At 37.7% G+C, this 25,358-nt stretch overlaps 1 protein-coding gene across 2 annotated transcripts in view; it reads right to left on the reverse strand.

Moving 5' to 3' along the window:
- Positions 1-25,358, reverse strand: part of IMPG1 (interphotoreceptor matrix proteoglycan 1) — a 131,650-nt gene that overhangs the window by 61,731 nt on the left and 44,561 nt on the right. For both annotated transcript variants that reach the window (XM_059400962.1, XM_059400961.1), the window contains 7 exons: positions 24,521-24,606; positions 19,709-19,861; positions 13,913-13,971; positions 10,106-10,126; positions 8,465-8,712; positions 7,048-7,124; positions 6,062-6,140 (listed from right to left, as the gene is read on the reverse strand). In XM_059400962.1, the coding sequence (XP_059256945.1) occupies positions 6,062-6,140; positions 7,048-7,124; positions 8,465-8,712; positions 10,106-10,126; positions 13,913-13,971; positions 19,709-19,861; positions 24,521-24,606 (723 nt within the window). The remainder of the gene's footprint in view (positions 1-6,061; positions 6,141-7,047; positions 7,125-8,464; positions 8,713-10,105; positions 10,127-13,912; positions 13,972-19,708; positions 19,862-24,520; positions 24,607-25,358) is intronic.

Genomic DNA, 25,358 nt, shown 5'->3' on the forward strand with positions numbered 1-25,358 from the left:
TGCAATTTATTAGGAGATCTGGCTTGCGACTTAAATGAAATGTCCAGCAAGTGAAAATAGCCTATAATTTGGAAGAGAGAACACTAAAGAGGTTTTCTCTCTCTCTCTTTTTTTAAAGATTTTATTTATTTATTTATTTGACATAGAGAGAGAGAGAGATCACAAGTAGGCAGAAAGGCAGTCAGAGAGGGAGGGTGAAGCAGGCTCCCTGCTGAGTAGAGAACCCAATGCAGGGATTGATCCCAGGGCCCTGAAATTGTGACCTGAGTCAAAAGGCAAAGGCTTAACCCACTGAGCCACCCAGGTGCCCCAAGAAGTTCTCGTTTGATAGATCAGATCATCATTCTAATGAGGGAAAAGAAAGATGTATTGTTGTCAATACACGCCTAAAACAAATCAAACCACAAAAAAATTGATAAAATTTTTGAACAAGATGGATTCATGTTATGAGGAAGACAGGGTGTTGAGTTTCTCCAATATTTTATGACTCTCACTTTATGAAATAGGAGTGATCTTAACAGTTAATTGGCTCTGTAAGAACGAACGGCTTAGGATCAACTACCTCCCCAAAATGTTAATAATAGAAGATCTCAGAATTTTATACAAAATACCAATTCATTTAGCGTTCTAGAGGTATATTTTGCAAGTACTTTATCTCAAGGGATTAACTACTAAGTCAAACTGCTTAAACTGAGAGATTTCTATGAGTGCTTTATTGAGATTTTAATGGGTTGGTGGGTGTTTGGTGACACTAACCTTAAAAATTTTCCAGGCTAAATTTACCTCAGTAATACCATGGTGTAGGAAGTTTGGAGTCCTGGTTGTCATTTTACCTGTGCATGGGGGAGATGCAGAACTGTGTTTTAAGAGAGGGAAGCTTTGGTCTTGTCTAGAATGCTTGTGTTCCCCTCCCCTCATTTCCATGTGTATAAATAGAAGGCCTTTTTATTAGGACACTTACTAGTTAGGGTTTTCATTTTTCATTAAGATATGGCATTTCTCTTCCCAGCTGGGCTGATTATGAAAGCATGTGGCTCTGCCTTTAATTGGTAACAGAATATTTGCACTCTAGGCCCCTGTCAGCAAATGCAGTGCTTCTTGGTCAATACTAATCAAAAGCTGAGTTATGAGATATAATTTTTATTTATGGAACATTGACTAAAAATTATGCAATACATTCATTCCTCTGGATACTCTAAAATCAATCCTTGAATTAAGGCAGACTGTCAGAACCTAGCCCCTCAAAGAACTGCTGTAATGAACTAGGCTTTAGCATTCCTTATGCCTCTTAGCAAAGTGCTAAGAAACTCAGAGGCAAATTCACAAGTTACCCAAAGCAAACTTAAAGAACTGTATAATGTTTATTTTGTACACAATTTTCCCTAGAGTCATTTGATTTAAAAAAGCAAACTCTTGAGGTGAAACATAACATAAAATTTTAAAATGCATGATTCAGTAATTGTGAATTAGTAAATTTACAATGTTGTGCAAATACCACCTCTATCTAGTTCCAAAATTGTTTTATTACTTCAAGAGTCATCTGACATTTTTTGCTTTATCTTTTCTTCTATTTTTCTAATTCTCTAAAATCTTTTTGCATTTCCTCCATGTCTATAAATCATCATAATTTTTTTTTGAATGAGGTAGGATTTTAATAAGCAAATTATAAATAAAAACTAACAATAAGCTCCAGTGCAGGAGATTGAAGAGGAGGAGTCAGGAAATATGAGAGGAATCAAGAAGTGATTTTGTGGAAGCCAGATGAAGAAGGAATTTCAAGAAGGGAGTGGTTGACAGGAGCCCTTGCTAGAAACATCAAGTAAAATAAAGATGGAAATGAGGCTGCTAAATTGATTAATTAGGATCCCATCTGTGATTTTTTTGAAAATTGTGTCCCTGTAATGTATGGTTAGAGGTGAAACCTTTGTGAAACTTAAAAAAAAAAAATCGATAGCGTTGTAAAACAGAGAGAAAAGAAGCTGTGGTTTGAAGGCAAAACAAGTTTGAGGGAATTTTTTTAATGGTGGGGTAGGTAAGCCAAATAGAACAGTGGGTGGAGGAAAACTGACATGGTGTCAGCTTTGCAACCAGCTACAGTGTGACCTTGAGCAAGACACTTCACATTGCTAGCCTTGATTTTCTTATCCATGAAGCACAGTAGCTTAACCAGATTATGTCTAAGATTCCTTCCAGCTTTAGTGTTCTAAAATACAATCTTGAGTGAAAGGAATGTATAAATATATGAGAACAGTAAAGCAATTTTGAAAACACAGTAATGCACTCATCATGATATAGAATCATTTTTATTAACCTACCTGAAATACTGATCTTTAATAAGGTTTTATGATATCATAATGAAAGAAAGGAATCCACTGAGCATTTGCTATCAACAACTTTACCATAAAGGTTTGCTTTGTATTATACAGCCCACTTATTTTTTTTTATTTTTAAAATTTTTTCCAAAGATTTATTTGTTTATTTTAGTGAGTGTGAGAAAGAGAGAGAGTGAGGGCATGGAGAGGGGCAGAGAGAGAGGGAGAGAAATCCTCAATCAGATTCCCCACTGAGTGTTGAGCCCAATGTGGGGCTCCATCCCAGTATCCTGAGATCATGACTTGAGTCAAAATCGAGTCAGACCATTAACCAGTTGAGCCACCCAGGCACCCCTACAACCAACTTTCAAATAATTTGAAAGTCAAAATAGTGGTTGATGTGGATTGTAGTGGATTATAAATGGCCATAAAATTTTTGATACTTCTCCTATCTAGAGATAAGGTCTATGTTTCCTCTTCCTGAACTGAGATGATCTCTATGGCTATCTAGTCATTAGGATGTGAGGAATTGACACTGTTTCCAAGCTGTTAAGCTTCCACTTTCTGACTCCTGCAATACTGACTCTTTAAACCTATGCTGCCATGCTTTAAGGATGCCCAAGTAGCCCTGTTAAAGAGATCTAGATAGAATAGAAATGAGTCCCTGCACCCCAGCTCCACCAACCAACAGCTGTGGTTGAGTACTGAATTGCCAGCCATATGAATAAAAAAAGATGTTCAACACCTGTTAGCTTGAGATACTCTAGGTGACACAACGTGTGACAGAGAAAGACTGTTCTCACTGATCCCTGCCCAAATCTCAGACTTAAGGGCAAAATAAATGATCAATGTTTTAAGCCACAAACTTTGGGGATGGTTTGTAGTGCAAAAATAGGTAACTGTATCATGCAGTTAAAATTTATTCACTGATAATCAGGTAAGCCAAACATAATCTTTATGGGTGGTTCTGCTTTTGTGCCAATATGTATTTGAGAAAAAAACTTGTATTCCATAAAATTTCATACTAATTGCACACAAGGTTTATGAGGAAGGTAGTAGTGAAATAGACCACTCAAAACCTGTAGAATTTTGTAAAGAGAGCCCTACCTAAAACAGTAACAATCCTATTAAAAACATCAACCATAACATAGTAATTTGACAACAGTTGTAGAAATAAAAGCAAAATTAAACTATTGAGAGCATACCAAAATAAAAAACTTTTATACAACAAAGGAAAGCATCAACAAAACAAAAAGGCAACCTATTGAAAGGGAGAAGATATTTGCAAATGATATATCCCATGGGGGTTATATGCAACATACATAAAGAATTTATACAACTCAACACCAAAAAAATCAAATAATCCAACTAAAAAATGGACAGCGGACCTGAATAGATATTTTTCCGAACACCGAAGAAGATATATAGATGGCAAACAGATACATTTGAAGTCGCTCAATGTCAATAATGATGAGAGAAATGCAAATTAAAACCACCATGAGATATCACCTGGCTACCTGTCAGAATGGTTAAAATAAAAAACACAAGAAATGGGCAGAAGATATGAACAGACACTTCTCCAATGAAGACATACAAATGGCTATCAGACACATGAAAAAATGTTCATCATCACATTGAGATATCACCTTATACCAGTTAGAATGGCCAAAATTAGCAAGACAGGAAACAACATGTGTTGGAGGAGATGTGGAGAAAGGGGAACCCTCTTACACTGTTGGTGGGAATACAAGTTGGTGCAGCCTCTTTGGAGAACAGTGTGGAGATTCCTCAAGAAATTAAAAATAGAATTTCCCTATGACCCTGCAATTGCACTCCTGGGTATTTACCCCAAAGATACAGATGTAGTGAAAAGAAGGGCATCTATACCCCAATGTTTATAGCAGCAATGGCCACAGTCGCCTAACTGTGGAAAGAACCAAGATGCCCTTCAATGGACGAATGGATAAGGAAGATGTGGTCCATATACACTATGGAGTATTATGCCTCCATCAGAAAGGATGAATACCCAACTTTTGTAGCAACATGGACGGGACTGGAAGAGATTATGCTGAGTGAAATAAGTCAAGCAGAGAGAGTCAATTATCATATGGTTTCACTTATTTGTGGAGCATAACAAATAGCATGGAGGACATGAGGAGATAGGAGAAGGGAGTTGGGGGAAATTGGAAGGGGAGATGAACCATGAGAGACTATGGACTCTGAAAAACAATAGATGTGGAGAAAAAGAAACCTTTGGCACTGTTGGTGGGTATGCAAATTAGTGCAGCCACTGTGGAAAATACTAGTTTCCTCAAAAAATTAAAAACAGAATTACCATATAATTCTATAATTCAACTACTGGGTATTTACCCAGAGAAAACAGAAACACTAATTTTGAAAAGATACATGTACCTTCACGTTTATTGCAGCATTATTTACAATAGCCAAGATATGGAAGCAACTCAGTTGTTCATAGATAGATGAATGGATAAAGAAGATATGGTATATACCTATAGTGGAATGTTACTCAGTCATTAAAAAGAATGAAATATTGCTATTTGCAATAACATATTTGGACCTAGAGTGTATAATGCTAATTGAAATAAGTCAGAGAAAGATAAATATGTGGAATTTAAGAAACAGCAAATGAACAAAGGAAAAAAGAGAAACAAAAAAAATAGGCTCTTAAACACAGAGGAAAAACTGTTGGTTAGCAAATGGAAGGTGCGTGGGGGGGGATGGGTGAAATTGATAATGGGCATTAAGAGTACATTTATCTTGATGAACACTGAGAAATGTATAGAATTGTTGAATCATTATATTGTACACTTGAAACTAATACAATACTGTATTTTAATTATACCTGAATTTAAAAAATAAGTTTAAAAAATTTTTAAAAATTAAAAGAAATCAGCTATAACAAATCTCCTTTGTCATTTGCATTTAGAATCACGGTTCCTCCTTATCAGCCTTATATCCTGGAGTTCCTGTTTCCTTAAAGACATTATTATGTATAGCTTCACCAGAAAGCTATACAAAGTGGAAAGCATAAGGGGCTCTAGAAGCCACTAAATCAGCTTCTTTTTGCACTAAAAACAAGACTGCTGCAGAATTTTAATTTTTTTCTTAAATTCTTCATAAATTGCTAAAATTCCTTTTTAACTGTGATAAAGTTGAACTCTATTGCCTCAAAAATGAATGGTTTTGGAAATTCAAAAGTGAACCTAGAAGATTCCAATGTTTACTGACATCCTTCCTTTTCAATTACACATGAGCTAATAGGCACCAAAGAAACATATGTAGCAGAACAGATGGTATGAATGGTCAGCCTGTATATGGCAAACAATACATATACTGACTGTAAAGGTCAGTACTGTGTTGCTGTAGTCCCTTATCCCTTATGACTTACCTTGTCCTGATGGACTCTCAGTTTTGAAGCCTGGAAGAGAAGGCTGCTCTGTGTGTGCAGCAGTTGGTACTGCTTTGGTTTCAGCTTCTTTCACCAGATCCATCAGGAAAGGGGGATCAGTGCTCTCTGTGGGCCTAGGGCCCAGGGAGGGGGAAGGACACTGAAGGTAGCCTCTTCTTCAGAAGAGAGTGGTTCAATGGATTGCTCTTCAGTCAGAAATGCAGGTGTGAGGAGACCTTCTGACTTAAGAATGATTTTACCACTAGTCTTTGAGGTGGTGTCATAGAGTCCTCATAGAGGATGTAATTAGCTAACAAAGACTTTGTGGTAAAAAACTCACCAGGTACACTGTGTCCTGTTCTGTCCACTGTCTCAAGCCTGGATTGACCAAAAGGAAGTTCTGGACTCAAAGTAGCATTCTGAAGAATGAATTGAGAAAGACATGTTGAGAAGCGACATCTCCCTGTATGTGAGAAGGGCTACACTCTGTGCTTTTCTCTTTTATTTAGAGTTAAGCAAATCATTTTGTAGTTGACTTGAATCTACTATGGATTCGTCTTTTTTCCTACTGTGGATTCTGATATAGGTTCTGATACAGAAGTTTGTCATGGAAGGAAGACATGCATTGATAAAGTGGCAAAATATGATTAATTGGCCTCTTGGCTAACTGAGTTTGCCTGGGTAGGGCTAATAAATAGCTGAAATACTTTGAATTTTCTACCATGTTTGAATTTACAAATTCCTTCATTTAAAGAAGGAATAGAGCTTAGTCAGCACTTCCAATTATGAATATTCCATTGACAACTTTTGGCATAAATTAAGCAGACATAGCTTTAAATGAAATATAAAAATTATTACAGAATTTATTATTTTATTTTGAATACATTAAACCCTCATAAATAAATACAAGTAAGGCCTTAAGACTTAAGAACATGCTTATAAAGTATGCTTATGTTTATATTTATTTCCAAAAGTCAATATTACATTATATATTCTGCTTTAAGTATTCTTTTCAGTTCATGAACATGTGTTTCTTTTATCAAAAAAGCAAATCTTGACACTAATTGAAACAAAGATCTAACAACATTGAAGAAAATTTTTGAGTTTTAGGATATTTGAAATGCAAGTTGTATCATATTTTTTTTAACACAGAAACTGGAAGTGGGCAACAAAGTACTGCCTGTAAGACAGAAAAAAATTATAATTTGCATTGCAAAGAAGATTTTGCTCTGTTCAGTCTTTAAATTGATTTTTTTTTTTTTTTTGATGCAAGCTTTTGAGGCTTTGTTCCTACTTGAAGAGCAAAAGAACAACAAACTCACTTACCTTTGTGATATCAGCAAGGAGTGTAGGCAGCACTGACTGGAAGTCAGGATCAGTGCCTGGCAATGACCCCCAAAGTTCTGCAGGTGAAAAATCACAAGGTTTGAGTATTTCTTTCTTTTTTTTCTTTTGTGGTTGGACACTAAAACAGTCAGGGTTGAAAGATGTGGCAATAATCAGTTTTTAAAGGCTGGTATAGCAAATCATTAATAAATTAGCATCATACAAACTAATAGTCATTGATGTGAATGATATATTGGAGGACAGATGCAAAGGGTACATCTTGTATGTTTATGTGATAAGAACAGTTATCAAAGTAGATTTTTAGAGTACTTAGTTTAATTGTATAGATTTGGATCAGGCAGGCATATAGATTGGCTAGGCCAGTGGGGATGAAGATATAATGAAGCTAACAAAAAGAAATAGCTAGAATAAGCACTAGAACCAAAGACCACTTGCAGAGTCCTATTTCCACCTAGAAACCTGATTCTCAGAATATCCCAGAAGGTTGAACAGAGACAAACCAGAGTACCAGATGGTCTTTAAGATGACTCTGAAGTTCATGTTCTTTTGTCTAGGAGATTCTCTTGCCCTGCATCTTGTCCTCAGAAACTTTTTGATGTTTTCCAGTATTGAGTTTGACTACCTAAACCAGAGAAATAGAACTGGCAGAGAATGCCAGTTTCATGTCGTGTCATGCTAAAATAGTATTTCTAGTGTCCACCTATTCTGTTAAGAGTGCTGGGCATAATGAGGAATTCTAGGTTTATGGGCCCCTCCAGGTACCCTCTGAGAATCCTGAATGTGCCTGATGATCTTGTTAATTTTTTTAGACTGCCTGCTATTCTCTGCCCTCAGAGGTTGACTTATATGGACTATATCAATGGCTTTTTGCCCTCTGGCCTTGGGAAGGCTTAGATCATTAGGTAAACCCTTCACGCCTTGAGGTAGTAATGGGGCCTTGCTGCTTCTGGCACCAGAGAACTGTCCTGTTCTTTTGTGTATTAGGAAAAACTTTATAAATAACTCCTTCATCAAACTCTCATGCTGTCCCAATTTGAATGGCCATCTGTTTCCTTCTTGGACTCAACCAATTTACTAGGTGAAGGAATCTGTTTGGGTCATGCCAGTGGAACAGAACTATCCACAGGTGCTTCTTTCTACCTGGACTCCACTGGGTAACTGTGGCTAACTACTGAATGGAAACTCTGGGCTTCTCCTAGACCTATTCTTGTTATGAAGTAGCACCCAATGGCTCACCAAATGAGACCCAGGTTGGAGTGAGGAAAGAGAAGTGATTCCATTCATGAGGTGCCTGTCACAGAAATGACTGATTCTATAAAGCCCAAGTGGAAATGACACCTCCTAATGTTGCTGTCAGAATGCAGATAAAACTAGAACTACAAAATCACCAACTTACCATCAATGAACTGGATTGTTTCCACATCCAAGGATTTGTCTTCCTCTAGTGCTTTGCTGATCAGCTTTTTGAGGTCTAAATCTGTGAGATAGATTTCTGGTTGCTTGTCCTCCTCCATTGTTCCGTGAGGGGGTCCTTCACTTCCAATTTTGTTGGAATCAAAAGACAGGAGGTCACTCTCAGGGCTTTTTGATTCTTCACTGTCTCTCTTAAAGATGGCCATAAGCCTTGTCTCTATGGAGCTTGAACTGTAGAGAGCAGAGGACACAATGCACCCAAACCCATTGTTACATGCTTTACAAAGAGAGTCATTATGTGCTATGAAGATTCCAGACAGCTTCATCCTCTTTTCTGATAGGCTCTTAAAGGAGTATCCCATTTCAAAACTAGTTTAAATGTTTATCAGAAATTTGAAATGTGGAAGAAGAATCCACGTGTATTTTAGTTATTAGATAGAATGACAGGAAGGGGGGGGCGGGTGGTAAGTCCAGCTTGAAGACTGGCTACTAAACGAGTCAAGTGATCACAGAGTTTGACTTTATTCTTTATGAAAAAGTATTATTTGTCAAGAGTTGTTATTATTCACCAGTGTTTTTTGTGGCCTTATAGGTAAAGTCATGAAGTGCCCATCAGCAAGAAGGATGAATTGTCCTTTTCTCTACAAACAGCCTTCTTTAGGAGGGTCTCTGAAATAGCAGCATAGGATACAACAGTGGGACAGTTGTATGTGCATATTATAACCAAGTCAAAGGTTCAATTCTTAAGTTTATTTTTCTTCTACTTCTTTCAGGAAGTATTTTTTAATAAAAAAAAAAAAAACAAAATTCTAAATCAAACATAATTTTTTCCCTCAAGCTGCTTTTAAGATAACATCTTAGAAGAAAGGTGTGAGAAAAGAGAAAGGGAAGTCGTATATAATTAACCATATTTATTATCATATTTATTGACTTGATACCTTTTTGCATATAAAAATGAAATAGGATTCTCTTTAACTCTTTCCTCTAGGATCAGGTTTTACCTTTTAGTTTATGCCATAAATCCACACCGAGGGATGCAAATGTGTTTTAGAGCCACAGAAACTGATAATGTGTACGCTTGGCAGTTCTTTGGGCCACACAATCAGTTAGAGTCTACAGTTCATTATTTCACTAGTCAATTAGAGAAGCCAAAGCTGGATTCTTATTACTGAGCTCTCCGAGGTAAAGTGGCTCTGCCCCAATTCAAACTGACCTTGGAACCAAGTTGCAAATTAGTTTCTCTGCTTTGTTTCAGACTTAGGTTGGCTGGTTGTACAAGTGTGCATTCAGACAGACAACTTCCCATCACAAATGATATTTAAGAAATTGTTAAAACATGCACAGAAATGTGTTTTTATGTTTTTCTAATTGGATTCTGAGTTTTAGAGAATATACTTTCACTGATCACATCATTATTTACATACTTATCTCATGTAGTCATTTTGACTTGATCTTTTTTCTACTACTGAGTAACTGATCAATTACTCTCATTTAAATAACACACCAATAAAAAGCCATTAGTTTATCCCAGACTTGGTATGTAAAATTATTTTTTAAAAATCAGCATATAAATTTGTGGGGGAAAAGGTACTATATTTCAAAACATTAGAAAAGTCCAAATTACCCATCTCTTCCTTTCTTTGGTCTTCATTTCACCATATGCAATGGGAACATGCGAGGGAGAAAGAATTTTTATGAAATTTATTAAGACATTTACTGAATCACTGCATATACCAGAGAGAGGAAAAGAGAGAGAGAGAGAGAGAAAGAGAGAGAGAGAGATTTCTTTCCATTGTCTCCCATGTTTGCCCAGAGCTTGGAAGAAAATACATAAACTGCCATCAGAATTTGGATAGGAATTTTGAGAGCTGTATGAATCTTAGGAAGTAAACAGAATTATATGATGTTCCTGATTGGGATTCAATCTTAAGTTCAAAGACTAAATATACTATTTATTTTAATTTTTAAATTTAAATTTAATTAGCCAACATATAGTACATCATTTGTCTCAGATGTGGTGTTCAACATGTACTTTTGGTTCTCTTCAGAAACTCTTTAAAAACATAAATAAACTCTTTGATTTCTTCATATTCTTCCCAAAGAGGTGGTAAATATATATATCTTACATTTTGGGTAGTGCTGGTGCCAGGAAGTTTTTAAAGAAAGTATTTTATAAATGAATTTCTCACCCTCTGAGTAGCATTAAATGTTTAATTCTGAAGGTAATTTATCTGAGATTGGACACTGGAACTGGTGTTTTGTTGACTGGTTTCAAATTATTTAATCATTAAGCCTTGAGGGAATGGTACAATTCATCATGGAACAGGTTGCAAGAAAAATAAACACCTGTTTACTGAGTGGGTGGTCTGTGCCAGGCGGTTTACATGCACCTTCATTTAATCTTTTCAACAACACATCTCCATTCTCCAGAGAAAGGAACACACACACAGGGGGTAGTTGTTAGCTGGAAGGTGGCAGAGCCAGGATTCAAACCCTGTCCTGCCTGACTTCAAGTTTGAGCCCATTTGCTATGCCACTACCTGCTCAAGCCTCAAAAGAGGCCATTTGGTCATCACACTGGCGAGTATTCTGGACTCCTCTGGGCATCTACATGAATTTGGTTTAGAAGCTATATTCAGCTTCCTCTTTTCACATTTCAGATGATATTTGTTGACAAAGACATTCTACGCATGTGATGGAATTTGTGTTGCTGCTCTTTCTGCCTGGAGTATGAATTCATTTAACTTTCATACCTTGATAATATATGACTGAAATAGACTTCACTATGACTTTCCTTCTGAGGAAGCAGGGGACAATCTATGACTTTTTCATTGGGGCTGCTCTGTGGGAGGGACTTCTGTACTGACTAGACATTCATTTAGGGCTTGCCTCATGCTTCTTTCAGCAGTGGCTTGTAGTTTGGAGAGAAGCGGGGCTTCTTGAGCCAAGAACCTAATTCTGCTCATTAAAAAAAAATGTATACTGAATTGAAATATAATTGTCATGAAACCAACTGCAAATGTTGAAGGTGTAGAGTTTGATCTAAGTTTGACCCTATACACAGTGCAATCATTACCACAGTCAAATGAATTCCTCCCAAAGGTTTACTCATGCCCCTTTGAAACCATTCCCTCCTATCCTTTCTGTGTCAACCCCCACAAGAAACTACTGATCTGTTTTCTATCATTATAGATTAGTTTGTGTGTTCTAGAGTTACATACAAATGGAACCATAATATACTCCTTTCCTTCTGGCTTCCTTCACTCAACATAGTTATTCTGAGATGAACCCATATTGTTGTGTATTCTATTAGTTCCTCCCTCTGCTGAGGAGTTGTCTATGGTAACAATAGTCCACAGTTTGTGTTATCTGTTGCTCTGTTGATGGACTTTTAGGTTGCCTCTAGTCCTCAGCTACTTCAAATAAAGCTGCTATGGACATTTATGAACTAGTCTTTGAAAGACCCTCCAACCAGATTAAATGATTGTTAATAGTTTCCCATATTTGCTGTAAGTAATAAAGCAGAATTTAAAGTGGATCTTTTTCTGTTCGTCCTTATAATTGTGTTAATATTAGATGTCCTTCCAACTTCCCAGTTGTGTTGGGAGACTCAGACGAGGTCACTAATAAAAATGTACTTATTAAATTATAGATCAGGTTTTATACAAATGAGCTGAAATAAAGACAGTATCGGGAGATTCATAGTGTTTTAGGGGATCTGGCTCCATGAGAAAGTAATTTCCTTCGCACTAAGTTTACTTTACAATATTCTGAGCATTGTTAGATACGATAAAACATATTGTTTATAGTATTCAGGGTCATACTCATAAACATATTGTTTATAGTATTCAGGGTCAAAATGTTTTCTGGGGGACTAAGTATTCATTCCATAACGGAAATCATTAGAAATATACGGTCAAATTTACTTCATAAGCATCTTTGGCAGAAATAAGAATAAAGTCTTACAGAGACAAACACACGGGAAAGATGCAGCTTCAGGGGCTACACCTTTTTTTACCTTGTGAAATTTCATCATCCTAACATTTTCATTTTCTTCCGAAATAGATTTTTTTTATTATTAGTTTTTCATTTATTTGAAGGGAGGGCATAATGAGCAAATTGAACATTCACCAGGAGGACGGTTCGTATCATTTCCTTCAGCTTTAAATGAAACATCTGCTCTTAGCACAGTGGCTTGTCCAGAAGACCTTGCCACGTATGCAGAATATTCTACTATCACCTTTTATTTCTTTCTAATCCATCTGATTTCACATGGAATATTGTGGAGCAGCATCGTGAAATAAAGAAAAATGAGACTGCTGTGGTACATATTAAGGGTTTCATCTTTTATAACTTTCACTTTCCAATACTTTCTTCCCCTGGAGTCAGACAAATCAGAGGGGCCTGAGAGCTTTGAAAGGAAAGAACCGGTGGAGCTCACCCAGAAGCTATTCCTCGTGAGTGTGGAAACTTGCTCTGGGCACCTGGCTTTAAGACAAGAGACAGTGGAGGGGCCAGGAAGTAGTCTGGGGGAGGCCTTCTCTTCTCACTTTATGAATCACCGTTGGGGCAGGGAATCTCATTCTGACACACCAGGGTTGACATACACCTTGTGGCACATTTGAAAAAAAATATCACATTAGGACCCTGCCTGTAGCTGTTTTGAGTGAGAACTTAGAAAGAGGATGTAAAACTGCTTGCCAAAAATCATAGTACCCACCCAGATTAGAGTGTTGGGATGCTCATGGATATAGGCCTGCTTGTGGGGAAGCCATGGAAACACAAGTCAGCCCTGCTTTAGCATGGCACTATTCTTTAATTTCATTTCCTTTATTTAAAATTATAATTTAATAATTTTTGTGTGGTAATGCATTACTACAGTTTAGACATCAAAATGATAATAAAAGCTGTATTTTGGGAAGTATTCCTTCCACTTCTGTCCCTTTCTACCCCATTCCTTCAACTCCCTTATCCCCAAAGGTACTAACTACTTTTTTTAGTTTCACCTGATTCCCTAGGGTCACACTGATTTGTTTCAATGATGATGATATTTGGCATTCAACAGGGAACCAGGCAATCAGGCTCTAAGGTAACTAATTGCTACTTCTTTTGACCTGTCCCTACTGAGGTGTTCTCCTAAGAGGTTTGTTAATAACATTGCCAGAGACAGCAGATGAGCTCTCTGCAGAGAGCAGTGTTTCTGCCTCCAGAGGGAGGAGGGAATACAGCTTCTGTGTTACCCCTTAAAAAATCACCTAGAGTCATGTTCTAATTAGACAGTTCCTTTATCTCAAATGTATTCGGTTTTCAGGATCTGGCAGGGCTAAACAACTTGGGGGAAAGGAACCTTATAATCCTCATGACACTGCTTTTAAAATGGACAGGGAGAAAGTAATTTAAAAATTGAGAAGAGCCCGGTTCTCTTACTTACCTAAATCCTAGCACATGGATTTCTTTGAATCCTGGAAGTTTCTTAAATACCTTTTGCATCTGCAGAAGGAAAGAAATTTATGAGACACTCTTCAGGCGCTACTGGGTCAGATCTTACCTAACTGAAAAAGCCTAAATACTTCTGATGAGTTTGGGGAAAAACATGAAAATGCAAAATTGAAGCAACTATTGAGGCCAAACTCTTTGTTCTTAGTTATTTCTGAAACCCAGAGGAAAGTGTTTTGGTATTTATTTAAAAGCTGCAATTGTGGGGCAGGGGGTGCCTTGATGGCTTAGTTGTTTAAACATCTGACTCTTGATTTTGGCTCAGGTCATGATCTCAGTGGAGCCTGCCTAAGATTCTCTTTCTCCCTCTTCCTCTCCCTACGCCCCTCCCCACCTTGCACACTCTTTCTCTCTCTCTTAAAAAAAAAAAAAATAGAAAAATTTAAAAAGGTGCAATTGGGTAGTTCAGACCTGCTTTAATGGTTACTTTAAATAGAATATGAAATAACTTTAAGGTGGTACTTGGAAGAAACATTTTTGGCTACAGTGTTTTTATTTATACATACAGAGTAACTATTATATTTTCTGAGTTGAATAAGATGATTTGGAAAATATAATGTTCAAGGAATTATTAAAATCAAAATGGCTGCTGTAACTAAATAACATGGTACAATCAGACTCTAATAGGTTAGATTATAGATTTATTTCTTAATTAGTCTGACCTTGCTAATGAGGCGTATTATCAGAATATTTTACAATTGTTATACTCAATGACTCCTGACCCACTACAGTCTGGCTTCTGCCTCTGGATTTGTCTAGGAGGGACAGTTTTCTCCAGGCAGTTGCCTCTTGGCTCTCTCCAAATCCAGTGGCATTTTCCGTTCCTCTTCCAGGGTTTGCCTGCCTTTTCCCCTGGTTCTTCTTCTATCTCAAGGACCACTTTCTCAGTCTTGTTTAATCCATCTTATTCATGTCTGCACTCTACTTTATATATAAAGATTCTGGAAATTTGCACTCAGCCTCCTTATCTCACTCTCCTCACTTATTTAGTAAGTGGGGAAACATTTCGTTTCCACCATGTTCTTATTCCCATGGCAGGTGTACTCTTCCCATCTCCCTTTTTACATAGCTGAAATGGTTTTCTAGGTGTGCATGAGGAAAGGAAGGAGAAATTTGGGGGAGGGATATGTTGGGGCAGGAGGAAAAAGAGGAGATGTTTCCTTGACCACATTTTTATTTCCAAGGTAATCATTCCATATCTGTTGTTCTTCACTAAAAGTCCCTTGCTGGGCGGCACTGCCCATTGAAGAAGCTCCAGTTCTTTAGAATGGCATTTAAGACCCTCTGCAATCTACCTTCTCCATTCCCCAAGTACTTTATCATTTATTCTTCCTGCCATCATTACCTCCTTGGCCAATATTGTATCCTCTAATTTCACTAAACCAAGGCTTATCTCTCCTCAAATACAACATGTACCTCATTCAGACTTCTATAACTTATTTCCCCTTTAGCCCAAGATGCAACTTCTACCTTCTGTTTATTGACTGCCCACGCCCCCATCTTTCAAAGCCGGCACAAACTCATTCTCTATTTTTTAAAAGGTTGTTATTATTTATTTGAGAGAGAGACAGAGAGAACAAGGGATGGAGAGAAAGAGAGAGAGAATGAGAGAGATGGAGAAAGAGAGCAGAGAGCATAAGCAGGGGGAGAAGCAGGCTCCCAGCTGAGCAGGGAGACTGATGTGGGGCTTAGTCCTAGGACCCCGAGATCAGGCTGAGCCAAAGACAGATGCCTAACTGACCGAGTCACCCAGGCACCCCAAACATATTCTCAATTGAAAAGCATCCGTAGAGCCCTTAAGTCAGGTTCAATGATTTCTTCTCCCTACTACTCTAGAACTTAATGCACTAGGTCCCATAAAACAGTCTGTGAGCTGCATGATGTCTTCCTCACTGAGATTATGCTCTTTGGGCTCAGGAACCATGGCTTATTGACTCATCTTCATCTCCCTCCCTCTCAGTACCTAGGAGACCATCATCAGTCCCATAGTAGGGACTCAGCAAAGTTTGTTTAATTGCCTTGAGCGCCTCTCTTCATTCTCTAAACTCATCGACATGCAACTGCATTGTCACTGTATCTAAAATTACTGCTGACTCTACATTATCTATGCCAAGGACTAAGGCAGTGATGCACAGATAATCCCCAAATCACTTACACAGGGCTTTGAAACGCATCATGGATTTCTTTTTCCAGCAGACTGTTTTACCTCCCAAGTCATATTTTCTTGCACCAATGTTAAAAATAGTTTTCATCCCCTGAGTATATGATAACTGCAGTGATGAAGGTAGGCCAGTTTTTGGGTGAGGAGGTAGCTGTGTAGGCTTGAGTTTAAATATTGGTTCTGCTACTTTCTCCTTATTAAGGCCTGGAGTTTATTGCTTAGCCATAAGCAATATGATCTCTGAATCTGATCTCCTTAGCCAAAAGGGGACAACAATACTTATAATTTGAGGCTCCTATAAGGAATAACTAATAGGTGCTGGACACACAATGGGCAAAGAGTGGATGATACTGTATTATTGATTTACTTAGTTTCTATCTCTCCTACTGGATTACTACTAGCTCCTCGGTAGGCCAATTTTCTTTTACTTCTTCTGTGGTCACATACCATGGGGCCTGATGAGAGCAGACAGAGCAGGCCTTTAGTCGGTTGTTTTTAAAAGACTCAGTGAGGGGAAGGACAGAGTGAGGGTCTCCGTAGAGGTTAGGGCGAGGGAGCCTGAGTAATAAGTTTCTGTTTCTCCACGGCCACCCCCACCACAGGCTTACCAGAGGAGAGCTAGGAGTTTAGGCGTGGGGGACCTGGTCTTTAGTATGGGGGCAAGTAGTAAGGAGCTGTGTACATGCTCCAGGTCTATTCTGGCCTCCTGTGACAAACAGCTCTGGGGCCACAAGGCATCTGTCATGCCATTCCAGGAACAACACCTGGGACTCAATGTTTAAGCGTGAGCAGCAGTTTCTGGAGCAGAAGATTCAGATCCTGACTTGTTCCTCTTTCTTATCCAGGATATCAGAGATGCTGTTCTATGGAGGAAAACAAGCACGGAGCTGCTTCCAGAGAGGCTCACAGCCGCAGCATGGGCCGCAGGGAACATCTCCAGGGAGAGCCGTCCTCCCCTCCAGGAGTGCTCCACGGCACTGCCTCTGGTGGAGGGGAATTTTGCTTGTTGTCTATGTCCTCTTTGTGAACCTGCCTGTGATTGATTAAGAGCCAGCTCTGCTTAGGAGGGTGCAGAAGGCATCTAGGGAGGAGATGACAAAGGCCTTCAGTTAATTCCGCTAAATAATCTTCTGGGGACCTTCCAATCATGGAGTGCTAACCACTAAATTGCTAATTAAGTGCCCAGTTAACCTTATTAATAATACTAACTGCACAGGGGCCTCCCTGATTCTGCTGGAATGTATGCTAACGGGGCTATAAAAAGGCAGCCGTGTTGAGTTCTCATGAATGTTTGCACAGGAGAAAGCATTCAGACAACAACTAAGCATTCCTTTTGACATTTGTATTAAATTGCTCATTAGGTTTATTGTGGAAATTAAATTACTGCAAAGCACTGTCCATTAATTCCTGATTAGGCCTGAATGGCTGTGCTGATGCAAGTCTGGGCTGTGGTGGAGCTGCTTAGTTATGTGTGGGCAGGCTGCTAGGTGGTCTGGATTGCTCAGGAGCCTGGAAAGGGAACAGATGCTCTAAGCAGAGGGGCTCCATTTCAGAGAAGCCAGTGATCATGCAGAGGAACCAGCAGGACTGATGTAATGGGTTTCTGGAACAAGACTGAGCAAGAAGACATAGTCTTTTGGCTAATAAGGTTTTGAGTCTAGAATGGACTTGTTTATATGATGATGGTACAAAAATCCCTGCCTTGAAGATATTTATTTGGGAAAAATGGGAAGTATAGCATAATGATTAAGAATAGGGGTTCTGATGCCAGGCTGCTTGGGTTTGAATCTTGGCCAACTAACCAATTTTGAAGATAACTTTGATTATACTCAGAACTTTCTGAAAAGAATATTTTAAAGAACAAACAGAAAGTTCACAGACAATTTTTAATTCATTCTATCTAATAATCCATGTCTAAGTACCTCTCCAGTTCATAAACACCCCATGCTGATGTTTTCTCTTTGAAGTGTGTAGAGATGATTCTTTATATTTTATTGGCTGAACGGTGATGCAGGGAGTGGTTGGAGGTTTAAAATTTTTGCTTATTCTGGGGGCTTAAGGGGGTAGGAGAAGAATAAATGAAACAAGATGGGATTGGGAGGGAGACAAACCATAAGTGACTCTTAATCTCACAAAACAAACTGAGGGTTGCTGGGAGGAGGGGGGTTGGGAGAAGGGGGGTGGGGTTATGGACATTGGGGAGGGTATGTGCTTTGGTGAGTGCTGTGAAGTGTGTAAACCTGGTGATTCACAGACCTGTACCCCTGGGGAAAGAAAATATATTATATGTTTATAAAAAATAAAAAATTAAACAAACAAACAAAAACAAAACAAAACAAAAAATTTTTGCTTATTCATCATCTCCTCAGTTGAGAGGAGGTAAGCCTTGAATTCTCCACATGTGAGAAGTAGGGGCCTGTAGGTTCCCTGGCCGTGCTGTGTGAGATGCTTGGGCTATCCAAAAATGTAGTTCATGGTTATGTTATCATATGAATGCATCGATTCTCAATTGCATTTCTATAATTACAGAATAGTTAACTGAATCCCAACTCCATATTAGGCGGTAAGTCCTCAGAGATCAAGGGGACGCCTGCCCTCAAGGGGACGCCCAGAGCCTGAAGGCAGTGAGGTGCTGGGTGAAGAGGGAGAAATAGAGACAACAAAAGCCATAGACGTGTAAACAAACAATCTCAAGACAGGGTGATAACTCTTGGGACAGCAGTGGGCACTGAGTGTTAGCTCAGAGGAGAGGTACTGAACCCAGGATGAGTGGAGAGAACTTTCCTTGATGAAGTTTACAAAATTTGAAACCCAGGGAAGGGACATTGCGGACAGAGGAAGCAGCACATGGAAAGGCTAAAGGTGAGAAGAGATTTGCAAGCAGTTTGTATTTCCTGTAAAGTAGTGTGCAAAGGAGGGGGATGGGAAAAACCTAGTGTTCAGATGAAGCTGGAAAGGAAGACAGGACTCTCTTCATGGTGAATAGAAGCCACAGTCAGCACAGCGCTTTGGATTCATCCTGTGGCGAATGAAGAGGTGGGCAGAGGAGATAATGGTCAGAGATGGAGGAGACATCTTGGGGCAGCTCCTAAGTTTCCTGGATGACATGGACAACATAATTGGCTTTCATTTTCACCCATGAAAAATGCCAAGGTTTTAAATTGCATCAAACTGCAAAAGTGGAAACATTATGTAAGACAAATATGGGTTAAAAATTCATATTTCAACCCAGCATATTCCCTAGTTGGTGCTTACATGAACATTTTAGACCTATAAAATATGTGCTTTGTGCCTTTCAGTTAAAGGAGATTTAAAAACCCACTAATAGTTAAAGAAAACCTAAATATAAGTGACTTTTAGGATAGAGAAGCTGGAATAGAAAAACTTTTCTAGAGATCCATTTGCCCTAACATTTTGGGACATATTGCAGTTTTTGATTTCTTTCAAATGGTTAAAAATGAATGCCTAGTCACAAGAAGTTGGAACTCAACTCAAAGGGTTTAGGTCCTGTTAGCTCTCAGATTCTGATTCATGACTCAGGCTGTGGTTGTGTGGGACGGGCTCACTTACCTGGAGCTGAGACTTTGCTGCCAGCTCCTGATAATATGGGGACTGAGAGTCAGTGAGTTCCGCCTCGAGCTTCGGGTTTGCCAGAGTGATGCTCAGCAACACCTTCTGCTCCAATGGGCCCTTGGATATCTTAGTGGGTTCTACTTTTCTTTCCTAAATTAAAAAATAAAGTCTTCTCTTAACATAAAGTATAAGCATATGGTAATATTAAACATTATATATTGATAATGTCCCAAGAAGTATATTATGAAGGCTCAAGTGCTTTTAAAATCCTATGAACTAGAAGTGTCCTCTGAATTTCATTGAGAGACAATGTACCAAAGCTCCAATGAGTTAACTGTTTAGAATCCTTGAGAACACTGCTATGTGCTCTTCATGAAAGCATTTACACATATACACACACACACACATAATTCATAAATACTGCATGTATATATACATACATAATCCCGTCACTGGGATTGTGCCACCTTCTTGCATAACTTTATAAATACTCTTTGATGACGACTGGATTACCCAAAATAACCTAAGGATGCTGAGCGATTACTTAATATAATCTTTTCTTAGGGAAGAGTCTAGGCTGGTTTAATGAGACCATTTGTGCTTAAACTTCACATTGAACCTAGTTAGATCAAGAGAGGGTTTGAAATATCTCTCAGAAGGAATGGCATATTGGGGCCACCTTTGGTAGCATGTGACTTAGAAGAGAAGCACTCTTTTGAGGACCTGGATTTGGCCTCTGATCAAGGACCAGAGGTCATCCTTCTTGCCCTCTGGACTGAGAACAGGCAGAAGTCTCTCACTGTTCTGAATTCATGTAGGCCCCCAGGGTACAGATCAAGCCTAGAGCTGGGGTTCAAACTTGAGGTTTGACAGATTTTCAATATTGGGCACCCAGATGGTCATGAAATCTGAACAGCTTTCTTAAAAGAGTAAAAATCATGTCTATAGAAAATGGAAAGTCTTTGGTAATGTACATTTTCTCTTATTAGTGAAATTAAAGCTGTGGAAGCTGAAAGAGACCAACCAATGGAAAATGACATGAGGGACAAATCTCATGTGGGTGGTAGTCAATGTAGTCTCTCTTCATTTCTCACCACAAAGTTCTCTTTTCCATGGGACAGCAGCATAGCCTCTAACTTTAATAGTGCACACAGAGGATGTAGACTCACACTCTCCAGACTATTGATGTTTGTTTTCATTCATTCATTCACTCACTTATTGAAATAACACACATTAAGCATCTGTATGGTATAGAACAGTGCTAGGACATATGGAAAGTTAAAAGAAAAATGTATGGCATGTGGTATTATCTTCTAGAAGCTTACCATTTAACTGGGCATATTTAAAGTTCATATGAGACATTTAAATAAATTCTTTAGATGTAATCGTGAGACATCTTCTAATTACCTTCAGCTACTGGATTAATTTTCCATGTTTCTTACCCAGCATCCTCAGTGATACTCTATTATCTATGCGTAAAATTCCAAAGTTCTTTCCTGACCTCCAAGGCTCTCCACAATCTGATCTCAATCTGCTTGAACAATTTTATTTATTTTTTATATATTTTTTCATGAAAGTTTTTTTTTTAATTAAACTACTGAGTAGGCCCAGGTAGTGTATTCTATTTTTAAAATAGAATATTTTAAATTTAAATTTAAAATTTAATTTAAAATTTAAATAATCTAAAATTTAAAATTTTAATTTTAAAATATTTTAAATTTTAATTCCAGTTAGTTAAGATACACTGTTATTTTAGTCTCAGGTGTACAATATAGTGATTCAACACTTCCATACATCATCCTGTGCTCATCATGACAAGTGCAGCCCTTAATCCCCATCACCTATTTCACCCACCCCTATCCCACCTCCCCTCTGATAACCATTAGTTTGTTCTCTATAGTTAAGAATCTGTTTCTAGGTTTCTCTCTCTCTCTTTCCCTTTGCTCATTTGTTTTGTTTCTTAAATCTGAGTGAAATCATCTGATATTTGTCTTTCTCTGACTAACTTATTTCACTTAGCATTATACTCTCTAGCATAGGGTTACATCCTTGCAAATGGCAAGATTTCATTCTTTTTTATGGTTGAGGAATATTCCATTGCATGTATATACACCACATTTTTAAATATCCATTCATCAGCTGACAGATACTTGGGCTTTTTCCATAACTTGTCTATTGTAAATAATGCTACTGTAAACAGGGGTTCATGTGTCTGTCTGAATTAGTGTTTTTGTATTATTTGGATAAATACTCAATAGTGCAATTGCTGGGTCACAGGGTAGTTCTATTTTTAACTTTTTGAGGAACCTCCATATAGTTCTCCAGAGTGGCTCCACCAGTTGGCATTCCTACCAATAGTGCAAGAGGGTTCCTTTTTTCTCCACATCCTTGCCAACATCTATTATTTCTTGTGTTGTTGATTTTAGTCATTCTGAAAGCTGTGAGGTGATACCTCATTGTAGTTTTGATTTGTATTTCCCTGATGATGAATGATGATCATTTTTTCATGTGTCTCTTGGCCGTCTGTTCGCCTTCTTTGGAAAAACGTCTCTTTATGTCTTCTGCCCTTTTTAAAATTGGGTTATTTGTTTTTGGGGTGTTGAGTTTTATAAGTTCTTTATACATTCTGGATAATAACCTTTCATCAGATATGCCACTTACAAATATCTTCTTCCATTCTGTAGACTTTTAGTTTTATTGATTTTTTTCTTCGCTGTGTAGAAGCTTTTTATTTTGATGTGGTCCCAACAGTTTATTTTTGTTTTTATTTCCCTTGCCTCAGGAGACATATCTAGAAATAAGTTGCTGTGGCCAATGTCAAAGAGGTTACTGTCTGTATTCCCTTCTCTGTTTTTTTTATGGTTTTATTTATGGTTTCCTGTCTCACGACTAGATTTTTAATACATTTTGTATTTATATTTGTGTATGGTATAATAAAGGGGTCCAATTACTTTCTTTTGCATGTTGCTGTCCAGTTTTCCCAACACTATTTGGCAAAGAGACTGTCCTTTTCTCATTCGATATTCTCTTCTGCTTCGTCAAAAATTAGTTGACCATACAGTTTTGGGTTTATTTCTGGGTTTTCAATTCTGTTCCATTGATTTATATGTCTATTTTTGTGCCAGTACCATACTGTTTTGATTACTACAGTTTTATAATTTAACTGAAATCCAGAATTGTGACACCTCCAGTTTTGCTCTTCTTTTTCAAGGTTGCTTGGTCTGTTTGGGGTCTTTTGTGGTTCCATACAAATTTCAAGATTCTTAGTTCTAGCTCTTTGAAAAATGCTCTTGGTATTTTGATAAGGATTACATTAAATGTGTAAATTGCTTTGGGTGGTATAGACATTTTAACAATATTTATTCTTCTAATCCATGAGCAAGGAATGCCTTTTTATATCTTTGTGTCATCTTCAGTTTCTTTCATCAGTATTTTATAGTTTTCAGAGTACAGGTTTTTCACCTCTTTGGTTTGATTTATTCCTAGATATATAATTTTTGTAAATGGAATTGTTGCTGCTTGAATAACTGTAGTCTGTATCATTTTTCCCTGCACTGACTACCAGATAGCTTGTTCACTGTTTATAAGATACCATATCGCTTGTGCTAATCTCCTGACTGGAGACCCTCCTCACTGCTCTCCATGCTCATCCCAGCACTAAAACATGGGGATACACACATATGTACACACACACATTTTTACTTCTTACTAATATTTTATGGTTCATTTAAAATAATATTTCCTCTGATCATTTAGGGAAGAAATCTTTGTCTCCTCTAATCTCCTGGAGCAGTGAATAATATTTTAATTTCTCATTTAATATCTATGCCATACTCACCCAGAGTCTTTTTATATGGTAATCTTGTCACTCCACATATAATCTCCTGAATCCAGTATGATTCTCATACTTCATTAAATCTCCCAAAGTTAAAAAAAAAAACAGTGACCATTTACGCACAAACTCTCTGTGAATATACAGGACTGGGGGTCACATCCTTTGCAACCTGTTCTGGTCTAACATTTTGATCCATTCTATATACCTGCCATCTTCAAGTACAGCAACTAGATTATTTTGTTGTACTTATTTGCATTATAAATTTCTTGAAGGCGGAACTGTGTCTTACTCAACTTAGGATCTTTGGCACATACCCCAATGTCTGGCATATCAGAGGATTTTAGTAAAACGTTTGCTGAATGAAAGAATAAGTGATAGATGCAGGTGATAAAAAGGGTAAGAGGAAGATGTGGTAAATACAAAAGGAAACGTTCAGGGAATATTTACTGGAGAAGGGGGGACCTATAATAGATTTTGAAGGAACGGGAGGCAAGTAGTGTGAGAAAAGAGAAGGCAAACCAGAATTGTCTTTGAAATTTTATAGTGAATACGTTTAATCTCAATATTTTTTTTCCAACAGCAATTTTCACTGTTCTTGGACTAATATTTTTGAGAAAAATGGAACATTTTAATTCTTTGTTCACAGCAATAGTTCCAGCGAATCCGCAGCCATATGACCTATAGGTCAAATAGAATGGTACTGGGGGTAAAAGGGTCCTTGCCATCCTGGAGTTTATAATTGAGTTGTTTCTTGCAATCCCTCCCACCTTATTCTAGTTTTCAACCATTTTCCCCTCATTCCCTAGAGGAAGGAAGAATCTCGAATAGAACAAAGTCACTGACTCTTAATTGGAGTGATAAAAATGCAGCACCAGTGATACTGAATGGCTAATTCACCCATTCTCTTTTCTTGCATTACTAATAAAACAAAAACAGGCATGTAAAGAGATAGATTCACTCTCAGAACTTCTTACTATTGTAGGCATCTTGGTGTCATTGTGGAGTGGGAGTGTGTCCTCCAGAGTGAGCGGGAAGGGTCCGAGGGAGACACTGGCAACGTCTATGGAAATTAAAAACATGACAGGCACAAAAATGAGATTGGAGAAATTTACATTAGAACAAGGTCAAAGTTTCATGTGTTTTTTCTGTCATTCTGGAATTTATAGATGTGGGATGCCTTCTTACCTCATTTTTTTTTTTAAGATCACATAAATATGTTCTTGAGAAAAATATAACTCAAACTTTTGATCCTAGTTGAAGTCCCCATTCTTCTCTTCTAGGTGCTATCCTAGTTTGGTGCTATCCTAGGTATGTTACAGTTAAATGGTTTCGACAATGAGATCTAGTTAATTTTTCCACTTGTAACTATATAAAGGATGCAAGACAGATATTTATCTTGAGTTTATTTGTTTGAAAATATTGGTAATGATTGTCTCCAAGTTGTAGGATAATGGGTGATTTGGCTTTACCTTTATTCTTTTCTAAACTTTTCAAGTTTTATACAAAGCATTTAAATTATTTTCTTAAGTTAGAAATATCATTTAGCTTTGAGAAAGTATGTTATGAATTCTGTCAGCTTCAATTAAGGATTGCTTTTTATTTTTTTTTTTTTATTTATTTTTTTTTTTAATTTTTAATTTTTTATAAACATATATTTTTATCCCCAGGGGTACAGGTCTGTGAATCACCAGGTTTACACACTTCACAGCACTCACCAAATCACATACCCTCCCCAATGTCCATAATCCCACCCCCTTCTCCCAAACCCCCTCCCCCCGGCAACCCTCAGTTTGTTTTGTGAGATTAAGAGTC

Source organism: Mustela nigripes, chromosome 5 (assembly GCF_022355385.1).
Source record: "Mustela nigripes isolate SB6536 chromosome 5, MUSNIG.SB6536, whole genome shotgun sequence".
Classification (NCBI taxonomy): domain Eukaryota; kingdom Metazoa; phylum Chordata; class Mammalia; order Carnivora; family Mustelidae; genus Mustela; species Mustela nigripes.